Source organism: Marmota monax, unplaced genomic scaffold (genome assembly GCF_021218885.2).
Source record: "Marmota monax isolate L192 unplaced genomic scaffold, Marmota_monax_Labrador192_F-V1.1 WCK01_AAM20220418_F8-fsc00157, whole genome shotgun sequence".
Classification (NCBI taxonomy): domain Eukaryota; kingdom Metazoa; phylum Chordata; class Mammalia; order Rodentia; family Sciuridae; genus Marmota; species Marmota monax.
Genome location: NW_026694573.1, coordinates 1,151,047 through 1,167,587, shown reverse-complemented (window position 1 = coordinate 1,167,587; position 16,541 = coordinate 1,151,047). Strand labels below are relative to the sequence as shown.

The following is a 16,541-nucleotide window of genomic DNA, read 5'->3' as shown; positions in this document are numbered from 1 at the left end:
AGTTTTAACCACAGGACTACTTATGGCCTCAAGACCTTCCCCACAGGACATGACCATGATGCAGTGCTTAGCATGGAGCAGGTATTAGCAAAGGCAATGGAGCCACCTCCTGCTCCCTGAATAGCTGACATGTTCAGGCGTAAAGGGCCAAAATGTATTCAACTTACTCTCAATGCTATTCAGGAAAAACATTATGTGTTTTTAGTGTATACCTATGTACACACACAAGGGCACACACTTAGGCACATGCATGGGGTTAGGGATAAGGCAAATAAACTAAAATGCTAACAGGTAAGTCTGAGCAAAGGATATGCAGTGGGGTTTGGGTTTTTGTTTTGCACTAATTTCATTCTTGCAACTTCTCTTGAAATTTGAAGTTATTTTCAAATAAAAGGTTTCCCTTTAAAAAAAATAACAATTCATTAGCCAGTGAAGCTAAAAAGTTGTGTTACACCACTTTCCAACCAAAAAGAATGAAACTGTTAACCCAAAAGTCAAATATGCCAGCAGGATAAGTTCTACAAAGTGTCACAGGATAATGGGCTATAAAGGAAAGCACTCAAAATTTAAAAAGCCAAAGCTTCTCAACTTTCCAGCTACTTCTGAGTTTTGGCTCCTTCCACTTATAGGAAAAGTATTCTCTTTTCCATTCACCAATCCATGCTACTCCACATGAAAGAAAACTCTGGACATCAGAGGTGAAAGAACCCTGAACTAGAAGGCTGAGCTTAAATCCCAGCTATGCTGTTCACCAGCTGTGTGACCTTAAGCAAGTCACTTGCCTTTCCCAACTAGCTTTGCCAGTAATACAAGCAGGACAGCTGCTAATCCTGCTACCTCACCAGGAGGCCTGGCCTGGCAAAAGGCTTTTTATAGGACCAGAAATGGGCAGGCAAAGACAGACCAGGGTTCTTGGACTATGGCCTTGCTCAGAAGCAAGTTTTTTCAGCTATATATGATGGAATCACCCTGGAAAGAGATTTGGCTTAATCTACATCTCTGATTTTGTTTCCCAAGTAAAGACTGAATGAGTTTTTAAAAAAAATATTTTTATTAGTTATTGCTGAAACTTTATTTATTTATATGTAGTGCTGAGAATTGAACCTAGTGCCTCACACATGCTAGGCAAGCACTCTACCACTGAGCTACAACCCAAGCCCGACAGAATGAGTTTTAAGATGAGCAAATGATATTGCATTCCCTGCACAAGTGGGAAAAAGACCAATGCAACAATATCAGTTAGCAACTCCTAGAGAACCCAGGTTGCTTTCACAGTTATTTCAGCACAAATCTCTGATCCTTCTTTCTCCCCACACCCTGGAAGGACATAATACACATCAGTGGTGACTATGGCCAATTACAGAAAAAGTGTGGGGGGAATGAGTGGGGGGGAATGAGTCGGGGAGATAGAGGGATTCCATCCCTCAGACCACAACATTCAGAAGGAAAAAGGTTCAATATGTAGAGAATCCCCAGGACTTATCAGGGACAGAGGCAGCCTGGAACTCCACAGCTCAGGTTAAGAAAACTGTTCAAAGCATAATGTGAGGTTCTCTTAAGACCAGGACTGAACATTCACAGAGTGAACAGGGACATAGCCAAGGGTACATAATGAGGGGACAAGTAGATTCCTAGGATTAAAATCTCATCTCAATCACTTAGCTTTATGAGCACTGTAATTCAGTTTCTCCATCTGTAAAATGGGGCTAATAACAGTCTACAAGGGACCATCTGAAAGTTAATCAATACATAACCCATCTTCAATCAACCAAGACCAAATATATATTTCAAAAGAAACTTTGGGGGAGAAGTGAGATTACAGGGAACAACACTATGTCTGTGGAAGTTCCCAAGTAGACTCAGAGGAGTAGCAGAAGGAAATGGAAGTAACTAATCCAAAGAAAGCTGAAAAAGCAAAATTAAAAGGTATTTTTTTTACAAAAGCCTGAAGGTTCTGATTTTTTAAAGAAAACAACTGCAAAAAGGGCAAAAATAATTTGATTCTGGGGATTACAACATGGCTAAAGCAAAGCTGAACAAGCAACTTCCTACTGAAACCCTGGAGGGGACAGAGATCACCAATGACCACATTCATTCTCCACAGGAGCTAGTAAGCTGTCTGGCTGATTAAAAGAACTGAAGTGCATACATTTTGTAATTCCCATTATTTCTTATTACTTATCCAATTTTTTTGTTGTTGTTTACTTTCATTCACTAAGTCAGTTCAGACTGACAGCTTTGCAGATATCAATAGTGTGTGCTACTATTTTAAGGGAATAATATGTAGAGGTTTTGATTAGTTTAACAGTGCACTTAGAAAAGAACATCTCAGAGCAAGTAATCTACTTGAAAATATTTGTATATATTATCTAACTCCTAAATATAGGACTGATTCCAACAAGTTTTACAATTTTAATGTTTAGGCTTTCCTTACTTCATCTTAATTATAGTTTTGAATGTTACTTTTATTTACTATAAACTCTGTTTTATTGATTTCTTCTTTCCTTTTGGATTTTGTAAAACAGAAATTTAATACACAAGTTAGGAAAAAAGTCACATAATTCAAACACAAATAGATGGGGTTCTGAAGGATTTGTATTAACTATTCTTAAACTCAAATGACCTTAAACCTATTTCAGCTTTAACAATAGAATTTTACTTGAGCAATATTTGCCCATATTCCAGTGTAACTAGTGTAACTTCAGCATTTAACACCTGCGGTTAAGTCTAGTAGTCTCATTTAGCTCTGCAGTATTGAATGTTTTTCCTTGTTCAAGATGTAAATGAAGTATGTATGCATGTATATTGACTGAATACACTTTTTTAAAAATTATAGATGGACAGAATGCCTTTATTTATTTTTATGTGGTGCTAAGGTTGGAACCCAGTGCCTCACACATACTAGGCAAGTGCTCTGCCACTGAGCTACAAGCCTCAGCCCCTGAATTAACTTTTGTAAATATAGTAGTTTTACACAGCCTTTAAAAAAAAAAAAAAAGAGAGTCAGGCACAATGGCACATACCTGTAATCCTCAGTAGGAGGCTAAGGCAGGAGGATTGTGAGTTCAAAGTCAGCCTCAGCAACTCAGCGAGGCCTTAAGCAAATCAGTGAGACCATGTCTCTAAATAAAATTCAAAAAAGGGCTGGGGGGGCTGGGGATGTGGCTCAAGCGGTAGCGCGCTTGCCTTGCATGCGTGCAGCCCGGGTTCGATCCTCAACACCACATACAAACAAAGATGTTGTGTCCGCAGAAAACTAAAATAAATAAATTAATTAATTAAAAAAAAAGGGCTGGGGATGTGGTTCAGTGGTTAAGTGCCCCTGACTTCAATCCCTGGTACCAAAAAAAGAAAAAGAAACTTTGGTGAAAAATCTTGCAAGCATATGCTGTCTCTCCACCACTCTGTGAAAGGCTCTGCCCTGTCTCAGAGAGGAGGCCAAAGTAGCTTGGCCCTGTTTTCAGGGATAACACTGAGCAGGAGTCAGAGGATACCATCTCCACCTGCCTCCCTCCCAAGACGCAGGTTCTAGCTAGTGCCCCTCTTAACACCCAAGTATGGTTCAAAACCAGACAAAAAAGAGAGCAAACCAAGACCAGGGGCTTCTCTTTCTCAAAAAGGAGAAGTCCCTTCCTCTCACAATCACCAAACAGGCAAACCTCTGCCTGGCATTCTAAAGATAGACACTAAGCAAATATGTGAAGAGGCACACCTGAGCATCCAAAGAAAACATCTGGCCCAGGATGAGAACTGTCCTAGTTGCCTAATGAAAGTCAGGGGCCAGTTGGATCCCTGAGATTTTTTAGGGCAATCCAAGACACCACCCAAGGGCTGCTGAAATAAGAAAAGCCAAAACATGTTTTTGATATGGAGGGATATGGAATTAAAAGGATAACTTTGCTCCCTCTACTGGAGCCTCCCCATTTCATGTCTCACTCAGACCCCAGAATGAGCTTCCTGCAGTCTTACTCTGCTTCACAAGTACAAAAGAACAGACAACTCTGCAACCTGTCTCGAGGCTGCCACACTTGGGAGTACTCACTACTTCACAGGTGCAAAAGGACAGACAACTCTGCCACCTTCTCTGGGCTCCCATGCTCAAGGGGTACTCAACCAAAAAGAATGTACCTAGACTCTGCCTCCACGTCAGGAACTCCTAAAGGGAAGGGTATGTTCTCTTCATTTGAACACTCCCAGTGATGGGCAGACATCAAGCATTCACATACACTTTCTTTACTGCTTCTAGCCATCTGGTAAAATATGTTAATGGGGAAAAGGAGTTAAAGACATTGGTCACTTCCTTGATCCAGGCAGGAGATGCTGGACCTGAAACCAGAGGTATGCCAAAGATGATGGGCATTATGTGTGACTTCATCTCCAAGCCCAGTGACCTCATATATAAAACTGGGATTCAGGAACCACAACAGGATTGTTTTACCTCTCTAAAGGTACACACATTTATGAAGAATTTAATAAGAACCCACAAACTCATCAACTCTGTACCCTCCTCATAGGCAAACTTTTTCATGGCTTCTATCCCTGCCAAGGTCATTCCACAATGAGCTTACTCAGAGAAGCCAGGGAAACATCACTGATTCTGTTCAGGTTAAGCATGGGCCTAGGGCACCGGCCATCAGGTTGACACCGGGGAAGAGGCAGACATTCCAGGCAGATAACAAAGGCATGAAGCCCAGAGTGCAGCATTTCTTTCTTTTCTTTTCATTTTTAGTTGTAGTTGGACACCTCACACGTGCCAGGCAAGCATTCTACCGCTGAGCCACAACCCCAGCCCCTAAATGCAGCATTTCTAGGATGATAACCTGTGAAGTAACAAAGTGAAGTACACACCTCTGTGCTCCCACCTCATCCTTGATGTCACTCTCAGAAGATGGCCCTGGGCACTTCACCCTTTATAGGACACTGCCTCAATAACAAACCAGTAAGAATCAGTCAGAAATCAGCCTAGTGGTGCAAGCCTGTAATCCCAGCGATTGAGAGGGCTAAGGCAGGAGAATCAAAGTTTGAGGACAGCGTTGGCAACTTAGTTCTTGTCTCAAAATAAAAAAGGGTGGGAATGTAGCTCACTGGTAGAGTGCTTGCCTAATAAGTGAGATGTCCTAGGTTCAATCCACTGTACCAAAAAATTAAGAATTGTACTTTTCATTGGACTGAAGTAAAGGTGACTGTATTAATACACACAACATTTTCTTCCATCTAAGATTCTTTTTTTCTGCTCACTAAAACATTTTGTAGCCCCTTAAAAGAACAATGGGTCTGCAGCACAGGATAAATGATCCTTCCTTAAGGGGGATCCGATTTTCTTGGTGCAGTTCAGGGATACCCCACATAGGCAGAAAAGGGCCCTCTAGTAGTCATGGTTCTGATTTTCCACCAAGGGGAGTTCCAAAAGCATTTAATCGCATCACACAAATGGAGCACTGCTAAGAGTCTGGCACCACGGCGAGATCTCTGCCCCCCTGCACAGGGTGCTTGTAGACCTAGTACCTCCTCTAGATCGGGCTCTGCGCTGAGGATTTCTCCGGTGCAACGTCTCACAGGAAACAAGCCACCCAGTCACCGCTGTCCTGGCCTGAAAGGTTGTACCAGGCCACAGGGGGGCGGACGCCTGTGAAACCAGGTGCCTCCATGAACTGCTCCCGGCCCCCAGCCCTCCAGGTCGATCATGACGTTGGGGCTGGCCGCAGGGCGCGCCGAAGGCGCAGCTCCTGGCCGGTGGCTCTCAGGGCACGCAGTGCTTGGTGGAGGAGGATCCAGAGGCGACTCCTCGAGGACAGAGCGGCAAGACCTGCAAGGCGCCCGGTATCAGGTACCGGAAGCTAGAGCTTGCGCCCAGCAGCCGGTGAACCAGACCTCACCCATCTGTTTCTCAAACGCGCACCGCCTGAGGTAGCTGAGTGTGGAGGGTGGTCCCGGCTCTGGCCCTCGCCGGACTCGCGGCCGCGGCCCCGCCCCCCGCCCCGCCCCCCCACCGCGCCGCGCACCTGGTCGCAGCGGCTCAGTAACTGTGAGCACGAGTAGGAAGAGCAGCAGAAAAGCACCGCTGTCTGCTTTGGGCACCATTTATCCTCCGTTCATCGTCCCCGGGGCGGCCGCGTGACCCCGCGGGGAGGCCGGACCGGGCCGGGGTGAGGTTCGAAAGGCTGGACCCGGGCTAGTTGCGGGGACTCCGCGAACGAGGACTCCGGTGGGGCCGCAGCGGGATTGAGCCGTGGTGGGATCGAGCAGCGGCGAGGCAGGGCCGGGGCGAGGCAGGGCAACAGACTCGCACTCACTCTAGGCCACAACCTCGGGCACCGACTCAAGCTCCGCGCAAGATGGCGGCCGTCCTGTTCGAGCCCGCGCCGCCCCGCCTCCAACCCGCGACGCTGGCGCGAGCCAATGACCACCGAGGGGGGCGGAGCCCGCGCGCGCTCTGCTGCGTGCAAATCTGGGCCAGGCAAGGGGCGGAGTCTGAGCGGAGGGCCTGAAAAGGGGAGAGGCCTAAGGCCGGGACGGCGGGGAAAGAGACTAAGGGACGGTCCCTAAAGGGAGCAGGCCTGAAGCATCCCATTGGCTAGGCAGAGGGGTGGGCCTTGGGGGCGAGGTCTTAGCGGCTGGGCCACCCAAGCGTCTAGGGTCCTACAGAGCCAGGCTTGAGCAATGGGAGAGGGGGAGGGGGAGGAGTGAGACCGCAATGACTGACTCTGAGGGGCAGGGCCTGGGGGCGAAGCGGAGTGGTGTCGCGGGAATAGCCAATCTAGAAGTCGAAGCAGGACCCAGGGGCCCAAAGACCCAAAGGATCCTCACACTGGCGGACCCACGTCGTCTCCGATACCCAACAGTGCACCCTAAAGTGGCGTTTTAAGACTGGACCGCTGTGGAGGATGAAGGAAGAAAACTGGAGGAGCGGAGTAACGGGGAAGAGGGTCAGTCCTGTAAGGAAAAGACAGGTGTGACTTCATCAGCACACAAAACTGAAAGTTTAGCGACTGGGGAAGCTGAGGCAGGAGAATCACAAGTTCGAGGCAAGCCTTCAGCAATCTAGCAAGACCCTGTCTCAAAATAAAAAGGATTGGGGGTGTAGCTCAGTGGTAAAAGCACCACTGTGTTCAATAACCAATACCAAAACCAAAAAACAACAAAACCTGAAAGTCTTAACAGGTGAGTAAATGGGCTAAGGGAGTCACACAAAGAATAACAGGGAAGCCCAGATCCTAAAGACTGGAGCAAAGCTGGCCTCTTCTGGAGGATGGACCTGCCTACACACTGGGAGAGGAGGCGAAGGCATAGAGGAAAGCACTGGGTAGAGATGAGGGATGATGCTAAACTCTCTGGGAACAAAGCTCCAAGTGCTGACTTTGCACCTGTCACCATGAATAGGGTGAACAGGGAGGACAGATAACAGATGGGGCATCCTCAGCAGGAGGGATAAGCAGGCTGTCCACCAGCTAAACACCAGACCTGGCAGTATGGGTGGTCAAGGCTAGGAAAAGTGAAGATGAGGAGCACAGAAAAAGGGTAAGAGCCAAAGCTAGTGGGATCCCAGCATACCCTGACCCACCTCCATCCCTTTTTCCAGCCTGTGACTCTTGAGGTCATGACAGAGGGTACCTTAATCTCTCTAAATGTGAATAAGTCAAGGTCAAACCCAAAGTTAGGCCAGACCTTCAAGGGATCATACTCTCCCAGGACACAGCCCAGATCAGGTGCTGGACTAAGGGCTTGTCACAGCAGAGGGATCCCACTGCTGGCAGAAACGAAGGTCCCTGTCCAGTGCTGCCCTTGCTGCTTGTGCCATTCTCAGAGCATTCCCAGGAGCAGCTTCCAGTACTCAGCATGGGTTCTAGGTCCAGCCTTTTGCTTCTCCCCCAGATCTGTCCTGGGAGCCCAGCCAGGACCATAAGCTGGGCAAGGGCCCTAGGAGGGAACTTACAGTCGAGAGCAGAATTCGAGTCAGTTGTCCTCGAAGAAGAGCCACTGTAAGAGAAGCAGGCCAGCAAAGGTTTGGATGAGGAAAGAAAACTACAGAGAGGTGAAAAGTCTAACCAAATCTTGCAACGAGAATGCAAAGTCCTGCTTTCCCAAACTGCAGCAACTGAATCTTTGCACCTCATAACCCATCTTCACCTTTCTTCAGCCTTGCTCTGGGCCCCTGCAAACTGCCTGTGTGAATAATGTCAAGAGCTAAAGGGAGGAAAAGAGGTCTGGATCACTTTCCCTGAAACAAACCTGTGATGTCACCACAGCCTAGCTCTTTCCCTCCATCAACGGTTTTTGCCTCTCTCAGGGTGGTTTTCTCTATACTCCTCCTTCCATGTGGGCCAGAGGTCTGTAACTACCTTAGGGTACCTATACTACCCTTGGAGTTCCCTACACTCTGCTTTCACCTTGTAAATCATCCCTTAATTAAATCCTCCTCAAACTATTGTAAATTCAGTGTGTCTGCTGTTTCCTGTTGATAGGACCTGCCATAGATTCTCTAGAGTGACCTGGTTTGCAGTCACCAGCGCCATCACTCTACAAGCAATCCTGGTTATGGTTTTGGAAACATGGGCAAACATTTGTGTTCCCCACAGCCCTCTCTTACCTCAAGTCCCAGCCAAGCATGAGGGCACTCTGCTGGCCTTCAGTCTGCTCCAGCCCACTGGCAGATCCTCCCAGGGTTCCAAGTCCAAGCCAAAGCCTCATTTCCCTAGGGCACTCCTCCTTTGTGACTTCACCCACTGAAGTCACCTGGGAGACAGTGCTGAATGTTCCATCTTAGAGTCTTGGCCTCTTAGGAGGCAGGGACAGCAGGCCCGGCCAGCCCAGAGGACTCTCTGTCTACAGTGTAAATGAGGACACTGCTGGCCCATGTCCCGCAGGGATGTAGAGGGCAGCCTCAGAGGCACTGGGCGCTCCCGGCACCATGGATGACGCTGCCGTCCTCAAGCGACGAGGCTACATCATGGGGATAAATTTGGGAGAGGGCTCATACGCAAAAGTCAAATCCGCTTACTCTGAGCGCCTAAAGTTCAACGTGGCGGTCAAGATCATCGACCGCAAGAAAGCCCCCACAGACTTCCTGGAGAAATTCCTTCCCAGGGAAATTGAGATTCTGGCCATGCTAAACCACCGCTCCATCGTCAAGACCTACGAGATCTTTGAGACATCAGACGGCAAGGTCTACATCGTCATGGAGCTCGGGGTCCAAGGAGACCTCCTTGAATTCATAAAAACCCGGGGAGCCCTGCAAGAGGATGATGCTCGTAAGAAGTTCCACCAGCTCTCCTCGGCCATCAAGTACTGCCATGACCTGGATGTCGTCCACAGAGACCTCAAGTGCGAGAACCTTCTCCTTGACAAGGACTTCAACATCAAGCTGTCTGACTTTGGCTTCTCCAAGCGCTGCCTGCGGGATGAAAGTGGCCGACTGATATTAAGCAAGACCTTCTGTGGGTCTGCAGCATATGCAGCCCCCGAGGTGCTGCAGGGCATCCCCTACCAACCCAAAGTGTATGACATCTGGAGCCTTGGCGTGATCCTCTACATCATGGTCTGTGGCTCCATGCCCTACGATGACTCCAATATCAAGAAAATGCTGCGCATTCAGAAGGAGCACCGTGTCAACTTCCCACGCTCCAAGCACCTGACAGGAGAATGTAAGGACCTCATCTACCGCATGCTACAGCCGGATGTTAACCGGCGGCTGCACATAGATGAGATCCTCAGCCACTGCTGGGTGCAACCCAAGGCACGGGGTCTATCCTCTGCAGCCATCAAGGAGGGGGAGAGCTCCCGGAGCATTGACCCGCAATGGACCCCTGAACCTGGCTCTGACAAGAAGTCCGCCACCAAGCTGGAGCCTCGGGAAGAGGCTCGAGCTGAGGCACGACACGAGACACGGCCTGAGACAAAACCTGAGGAGGATACAGTGCAAGTGGCCAGGCAATCAGAGACCCTGGGCTTCAGCAGTGAGCAGATGATCAGGGAATCAGAGGAAGGGCCTCCCCAACAGCCTCCAGAGACACACACCTAGTGAGCCTCTTGCAGCCCAGGGGGCTGGCAGGGAATGAGGCAGAGCTCATGGCTTGAAGCCTGAGCCCAGAAGGAATCAAGGGATGAGCAGAGAAGGAAGACAGTCCCGGATGAGCCGCTATTTTCGTCAGTTTCTTCTCCCACCCTTTGAACTTGGTAACTAACATGGCTAAAGAAGCAATAAATCACTATATTAGTGCAGACCCCGAGGTGAATGTCTTTGCCCCACTGACTGCAGTCCTGGGTGCCCCCTGGCTTCCCACTCAGATTATGAATTCTCACTCCTGGAAAAATATATCCCAGTGTGCCCAGCTCAGACTGTGACCTTAGGACCTGGCTAAGGCAGCTTTTCCAGGTGTTGGGGAGACCTGGAGGGGCATGGGTCAGAGCAGAGAGTTGAATGAGGAAGATATTGCTTCCAGAGGAAGGTCCATGGGTGCTGATTAGGGGTAGGAAAGGGTAGAAGGCTGAGAAAGGCAACACAGTTGCCTGCAAAGGAAGGGTGGGAGGCCAGGGCCTCTCATACTGGGATAGCTGGCTCTCTGCATTTGAAGCTGAGTTCTAGACTGGTATGCCACCATCACCCCTTGGCATGCATTAAGTAAGCTTTCCAGTCAGTGAGGGTTGAGGGAGAGACTGCAGAGGGCAGGACAACTGTTGTTTTTTTTTCTGTTCTGTCCACCATGGGACATGTTCCCCCCATGTCCAACTGGCACCCAGTTCTCAACAGTGCCCTGAGTTATATCCCCACCATGGTTATTCTTCAGCCCAGGAGAAGTGAGAGACTCAGCTGGATGGTCCAGCATGTTCCACAGTCCTGTGTGGCCTTGACCACATCCCTTTCTCAGCCTGATGCCAGGGTTGGCATTCCTTCCAGAGGTAAGAAGCTGACACTGGCAAATAGAATAGATATCCTCACAAAGAATGCCGGGACCCTGTGGACAAACAAGGCAGGTACCAGTATCCCATGGGAGGTATGGCCTGCACTGGGCACTATTGATTGCCATGTGCTGCATGCCCTACCTGTGCCTTGTCCCAGGCAATCCTCTCTTGGCCACAGTGGCCCCTCTCTTCACCTCACATTGGATAACCTCATGGGGGGTGGTGCTAAGGGCTTAGTACACATACACAAAAACAAGAGCATTTAAAATCACTCCTCCATCTGTATCCCAAACTTGGAAACACCCCAACTCCCAAGACCCTGGGAAAAGTTGAGGTCCAGTGAGATCCCAGCATCCCTTCCTACATTCAATCTACTTTCCTCCCTGGCTTCTCCCTCACCCCATAGCCCCCTCCCCTCCCATCACCTCCCACAGGAACCACCCTCCTACACCCAGTCTGGCCCCTACCACCCACAGGATGGATTCAAGTACCTAACCTCTTAGGTCTTCTCAGGCTTGGCCTTCTCCTTTTTTTAATTTATTTTTTACGTGTAGATGGACACAGCACAATACATTTTTATGTGGTGCTAAGGATCGAACCCTGGCCCCACCTATGCTAGACGGGTGCTCTACCCCAGAGCCACAATCCCAGTCCTGGCCTTCTTTAGACCCATCCTTTCTCTGCTGGCCTCCTAGAGATGACCCTGACCCCCATACCTCCATCACACACTAGTGCCATAATTACTAGTAGACTTGCCCCTGCAGACTCTGCCCATCTCCCCAGGCTTAGCCAAGGGGCCTTGGCCTCCACAAAACCTTTTTGGGATTCCTACTGGTGCTCTGTTTCCTGTTCCTGTGAACTCTGCCAGGGAGGCCTCTGAGTACCCAGGATCTGGGCACAGAACAGTCCTCAGTAATACTAGAAGGCCTCCCAGCATCTTTCCCATGAATAAGCTTGTGTTGGAATGGTATCCCAGGGCACATGATGCTATCTGGGTGGGGAGGTGGAGAATGGCTCATCCCTGCAGGTCTTCCATAGTCCTCAGGACAGAGGAGAGTAAGAAGGCCTAGGAGTGACTCACTGCAGCCCATCCCAGCCAGAAGGCATCCTGGGCAGGGGAGGCTTTAGGAGTACCTGCTGTGTGCTTTACAGGTGTGAAAATAGCTCAGAAAGGATTGGCAACCTACCTGAAAGCACAGTACCAGAGCAGCAGGCCCAGGTAACAACCAGGTAACAATAGCTTCCACAGATAGCCTCATCCTTTTGGACAGTTTTTCTGGTGTGTTTGACCCTGGATTGATCACCTTCATCCTCAGAGGCTTTAGGACCAGACTTCAAGGTGGTTCCCTGGTCATTTATGTCCTCATCATGAGTGACCCTCAGGCCATTATAGGCATTACCTACCCGCGATTCTCTTCCACCTGGCTAGTTACCCAGACCTCAGCCTTCTTAAATTTAATCTCCAATTCTCTGTCCTCACAGCTCCATGGTGCCATGTCAGGACACAACCACCATCATGCACTCACACTGGTCGGTATGACATCTAGCTTCCCTGACCTCTGGAATCCAGGAAGGCATGAGTGCCTCTAGTTCACTGGTGTCCCTCAGCACCTAAAACAGACTCTCACAAGCTTGTGGGAAGAATGGGTCAGTGGGGATCTAATTTATTTAAGAAAGTGAAACTCAGAGGACTATAGATTTCCTGGAATGTGCAGGTCCCCAGCCACACTAGGTATAACCCTAGAGGTCTCCAGTCAGATCTAACCTACTCCAAATATACTAGGTGCCCTAGCCTCGTGACAAAAACACCCAGGACAAAACCACCCACTCCATGTTTCAGCAGCTCTGCTTGTGCCAAGCTGACACTTGCTTCCTACAGCATGTCCCCGAAGAAACAGAGAGACCACACTATCCTGGGCAAGGGCAGGGTTGAGAGAGCAACATCCATGAGAGAGAGAGAGAGAGAGAGAGAGAGAGAGAGAGAGAGAGAGAGAGAGAGAGAGAGAGAAGGAAGAAGAAGGAGGAGGAGGAGGAGATGATGAATTGGTGCAATTAACCAATATTATGACCAATAGTATGTAGTGTGCCCTGTGTTTAATAAACAGAGATGCTCCAGCATCAGTGGTTGCTAGGAATGTGGGAGAAGAGGGAAGTATTATACTCCTGGGTCCTGCCCTGCAAATCTTTTTTAAAATATTTTTTTATTTATTTGTTTGTTTTTATATGGTGCAGAGGATCAAACCCAGTGCCTCACACATACTAGGCAAGTGCTCTACCACTGAGCTACATCCCCAGCCCCTTGCCTGCAAATCTTACAGCCAGCCCCTTCTAGGACACAAAGGAGTGAAGTTACGGTCATTTCAGCCAAAAAGAGCCTCTCGGAGAAAGGAATGCATGAAGCTAAAGCTATTAGCTATGAGTACTCTACAGAGCCAGAGCCTGACTCAGGAATCTGGTGCTGCTGAAAGGTGGTCACCATGGATACATCTGCCCACCCTACCCATCCTGTCTCTTATACTGGCAGCCCAAGTTAGGTTGCCAGACTCAGGGCACACTACAAGCTCCAGATGTGTCCACACAGCTATGCCTTTGCTCCAAGATGTCATTTCCGCCTAACATGTTTATCCCATTGTCCACCTGGTGAAGCTCTGTGGATTCTCTGCACCAGAACTCCTATGTCACTTCCTCTTTGGAAACTTTGAAATCCCACATAGAAACAGGCTTTCTGGGCTGGGCTTGTGGCTCAGTGATAGGCCACTTGCCTAGCATGTGTGAGGCACTGGGTTTGATCCTCAGCACCACATAAAAATAAATGAATAAATAAAGTTATTATGTACACCTGCAACTAAAAAAAGAAAAAGCAAGAAATAGGCCTTTCTGCTCCCTCTTAATACAACACCCCTAGCTCACCTGTATTGGAAGCTTCTGTGGGCATAGGATGCCTCTGATGGATGGCAAGCAAACATCAGGACTTCCAAAGTAGCTAAAGAGATGCATAAAGGATATAATTTTCCAAAGCAAAAATCCACACACCAGGTACAATAGGCAGTCTGAGATGCAAATGATATGTAATGCCAGGGTTCTAGCAAGTGACCCCTGCTCACTCCACATCAATGTCCAAATGTCCAAAGTGAAATATTCTGGACCCCCTCCCCACCCAGAAGCTTGCCCTTCATGGATAATGCTCTGAATGTTGCCAATCCCCCAGGACCCTGCCACAGAACCATCCCACTCACTGACTAGATCCAGGCTGACCCTTTTGGGGCTTTTTTTAAACCCCCAGAAGCCTACACTGGCCCAGATTTCTCAAACCTGACCCAAGGCAGTAAGCTTCCACACTCTCCCCAAAGCTAATTCTTTTCTTTCTGCCAGTGACCACCTTAAAATGAGACTTGGATTATGCAATCACTTCCCATCACTTAGAGAAAAAAGCCCCTGACTTTCTCCTCCTCTCCCTTCCTGACTTGTCAGCCACTCTCAGAAGACTAGATGCCCCACCACCTCCTCCACCTGGCTGAAGCCTGACCCATCTCTAAGCTTGCCCTGCCCCATCTCTAAGCTTGCCCTGCCCCTTGGAACATGCATCTCCCTGCCCTGGACCCTTAGCCACCTAACCAGGCAAACAATGCATCTCTGAGTACTGTCTGCCCTCCCATCCCCATAAACACCCCTGCTCACTGAAGCAACAGCAACTCATCTGCCTAGTTGTCTAGCCCAAGGACTCCAGCTCCTGATCTCAAACAAAGAGTTGCTTTGGTCCACCAGGTTTGGAACCACCACTGGCTTGAGATACCACAGATTCCAAGAAGCTCTATGGAGTTTTCTTCACACCCCTAAGAAGTTGTAGGAAAACTGGTCCTAGTGAAAGAAGGACCAATGCAGGGTCAGTTCCCATGACCAGGTAAGAGAAATGGGCATGGGATTGGTACTCTGGCTGGACCTGAGCCACCTCCTTTTGGGCCTGACTTATGACAGGGAAGCAATAGCAAGAAAGAGGAGCAGGGAGGGTTACCACAATCCTGGGTCCTGGCTTTGTTCCAGTGGGCGGGGAGGAAGAGGGTGCTCCTTCCAGGTTGGCCTGGCTTCCAGGATTCCAGGGGCCCCATTCCCCTCAGCCCAGTCCCCACTCCCCAGTCCCCACTCCCGGCAGCCTGGCTTTATGACTTCATTCGCTGAAGTCACCTGGCGACAATGCTGAGCGTTCTACCCCTCCAAGTCCAGGCCCAGCCCAGCCAGACAACTCCCCACAGTGCAAATGAGGACAATGCCTGCTGGCCCGTGTGGGGAGGGGATGTAGAGGGCAGCGGCACCGGCCGCTCCTGGCACCATGGACGATGCCGCGGTCCTAAGGAAGAAGGGTTACATCGTGGGAATCAATCTGGGCAAGGGCTCCTATGCAAAAGTCAAATCTGCCTACTCTGAGCGCCTTAAGTTTAATGTGGCAGTCAAGATTATCGACCGCAAGAAAACACCCACTGACTTTGTGGAGAGATTCCTTCCTCGAGAGATGGACATCCTGGCAACTGTCAACCACCGCTCCATCATCAAGACATATGAGATCTTTGAGACCTCTGATGGGCGCATCTACATTGTCATGGAGCTTGGGGTCCAGGGTGACCTGCTCGAGTTCATCAAGTGCCGAGGGGCCCTGCATGAGGATGTAGCACGTAAAATGTTCCGCCAGCTCTCCTCAGCTGTCAAGTACTGCCATGACTTAGATGTTGTCCACCGAGACCTCAAGTGCGAAAACCTTCTCCTTGACAAGGACTTCAACATCAAGCTGTCTGACTTCGGCTTCTCCAAGCGCTGCCTGCGAGACGGGAGCGGGCGCATCGTCCTCAGCAAGACCTTCTGTGGGTCGGCTGCATATGCAGCCCCCGAGGTGCTGCAGGGCATCCCCTACCAGCCCAAGGTGTATGACATCTGGAGCCTGGGTGTGATCCTCTACATCATGGTCTGTGGCTCCATGCCCTACGATGATTCTGACATCAAAAAGATGCTGCGCATCCAGAAGGAGCACCGTGTGGACTTCCCCCGCTCCAAGAATCTGACAAGCGAATGCAAGGACCTCATCTACCGTATCCTGCAGCCAGATGTCAACCGACGGCTGCACATTGACGAAATTCTCAGCCACTCATGGCTGCAGCCCCCCAAGCCCAAAGCCATGTCTTCTGCCTCCTTCAAGAGGGAGGGGGAGGGCAAGTACCGGGCTGAGTGTAAACTGGATACCCGGCCAGGTACAAGGCCCGAGCACCAGCCTGACCACAAGTTGGGGGCCAAAACCCAACACCGACTGCTGGTGGTGCCTGAAAATGAGGACAGGATGGAGGAAAGGCTGGCTGAGACCTCCAGAGCTAAAGACCATCACATCACCGGAGCTGAGGTTGGGAAGGCAAGCACCTAGTGGTGGAGAGGGCCCTGGGGGGCGTAGCGTGTAGTTTGCGCTCACATAAACTAAGTAGGCAGGTAGGAGCTGAAGAAGGCACAGGTGCAAGGAACAAGTAAAATCCGTCAATTAAACCACTATTTTGATTACGGTCTATTAGCTTTCTTCCACTTAGTTGCAAAGACATTAATTACTGACCACCAAATAAACCACAAAGTGTATACAAGCATTAAGAGTGCCCAGTGAGGAGTCTTTT

At 49.4% G+C, this 16,541-nt stretch overlaps 3 protein-coding genes across 8 annotated transcripts in view; 2 read left to right on the top strand and 1 right to left on the bottom strand.

Moving 5' to 3' along the window:
* Dgcr2 (DiGeorge syndrome critical region gene 2) overlaps positions 1 to 6,341 on the bottom strand; it is a 68,507-nt gene extending 62,166 nt beyond the window's left edge. For 2 of the 6 annotated variants that reach the window (XM_058571738.1, XM_058571739.1), the window contains exon 1: positions 6,003 to 6,339. In XM_058571738.1, coding sequence (XP_058427721.1) covers positions 6,003 to 6,081 — 79 coding nt within the window. In that variant the 5' untranslated portion in view covers positions 6,082 to 6,339. Of the gene's footprint in view, positions 1 to 6,002 lie in introns of all 6 variants that reach the window. The other 4 variants (XM_058571740.1, XM_046421064.2, XM_046421063.2 and 1 more) reach the window with 4 other exon arrangements.
* A 17-nt stretch (positions 6,342 to 6,358) lies between these two features.
* On the top strand, positions 6,359 to 10,218 carry Tssk1b (testis specific serine kinase 1B). Its single transcript, XM_046421067.2, has one exon. It carries the CDS (start codon positions 8,909 to 8,911, stop codon positions 10,016 to 10,018), a length of 1,110 nt encoding a protein of 369 aa, XP_046277023.1. The 5' UTR covers positions 6,359 to 8,908; the 3' UTR covers positions 10,019 to 10,218.
* Positions 10,219 to 15,226: 5,008 nt separating this feature from the next.
* On the top strand, positions 15,227 to 16,303 carry Tssk2 (testis specific serine kinase 2). Its single transcript, XM_046421288.2, has one exon. The coding sequence runs from the start codon at positions 15,227 to 15,229 to the stop codon at positions 16,301 to 16,303; it is 1,077 nt and encodes a 358-aa protein (XP_046277244.1).
* The last annotated feature ends 238 nt before the right edge of the window (positions 16,304 to 16,541 follow it).

Coding starts and splice junctions, on each gene's coding strand:
- Tssk1b (XM_046421067.2), top strand. CDS start 8,909: ATGGATGACGCTGCCGTCCTCAAGCGACGAGGCTACATCATGGGGATA.
- Tssk2 (XM_046421288.2), top strand. CDS start 15,227: ATGGACGATGCCGCGGTCCTAAGGAAGAAGGGTTACATCGTGGGAATC.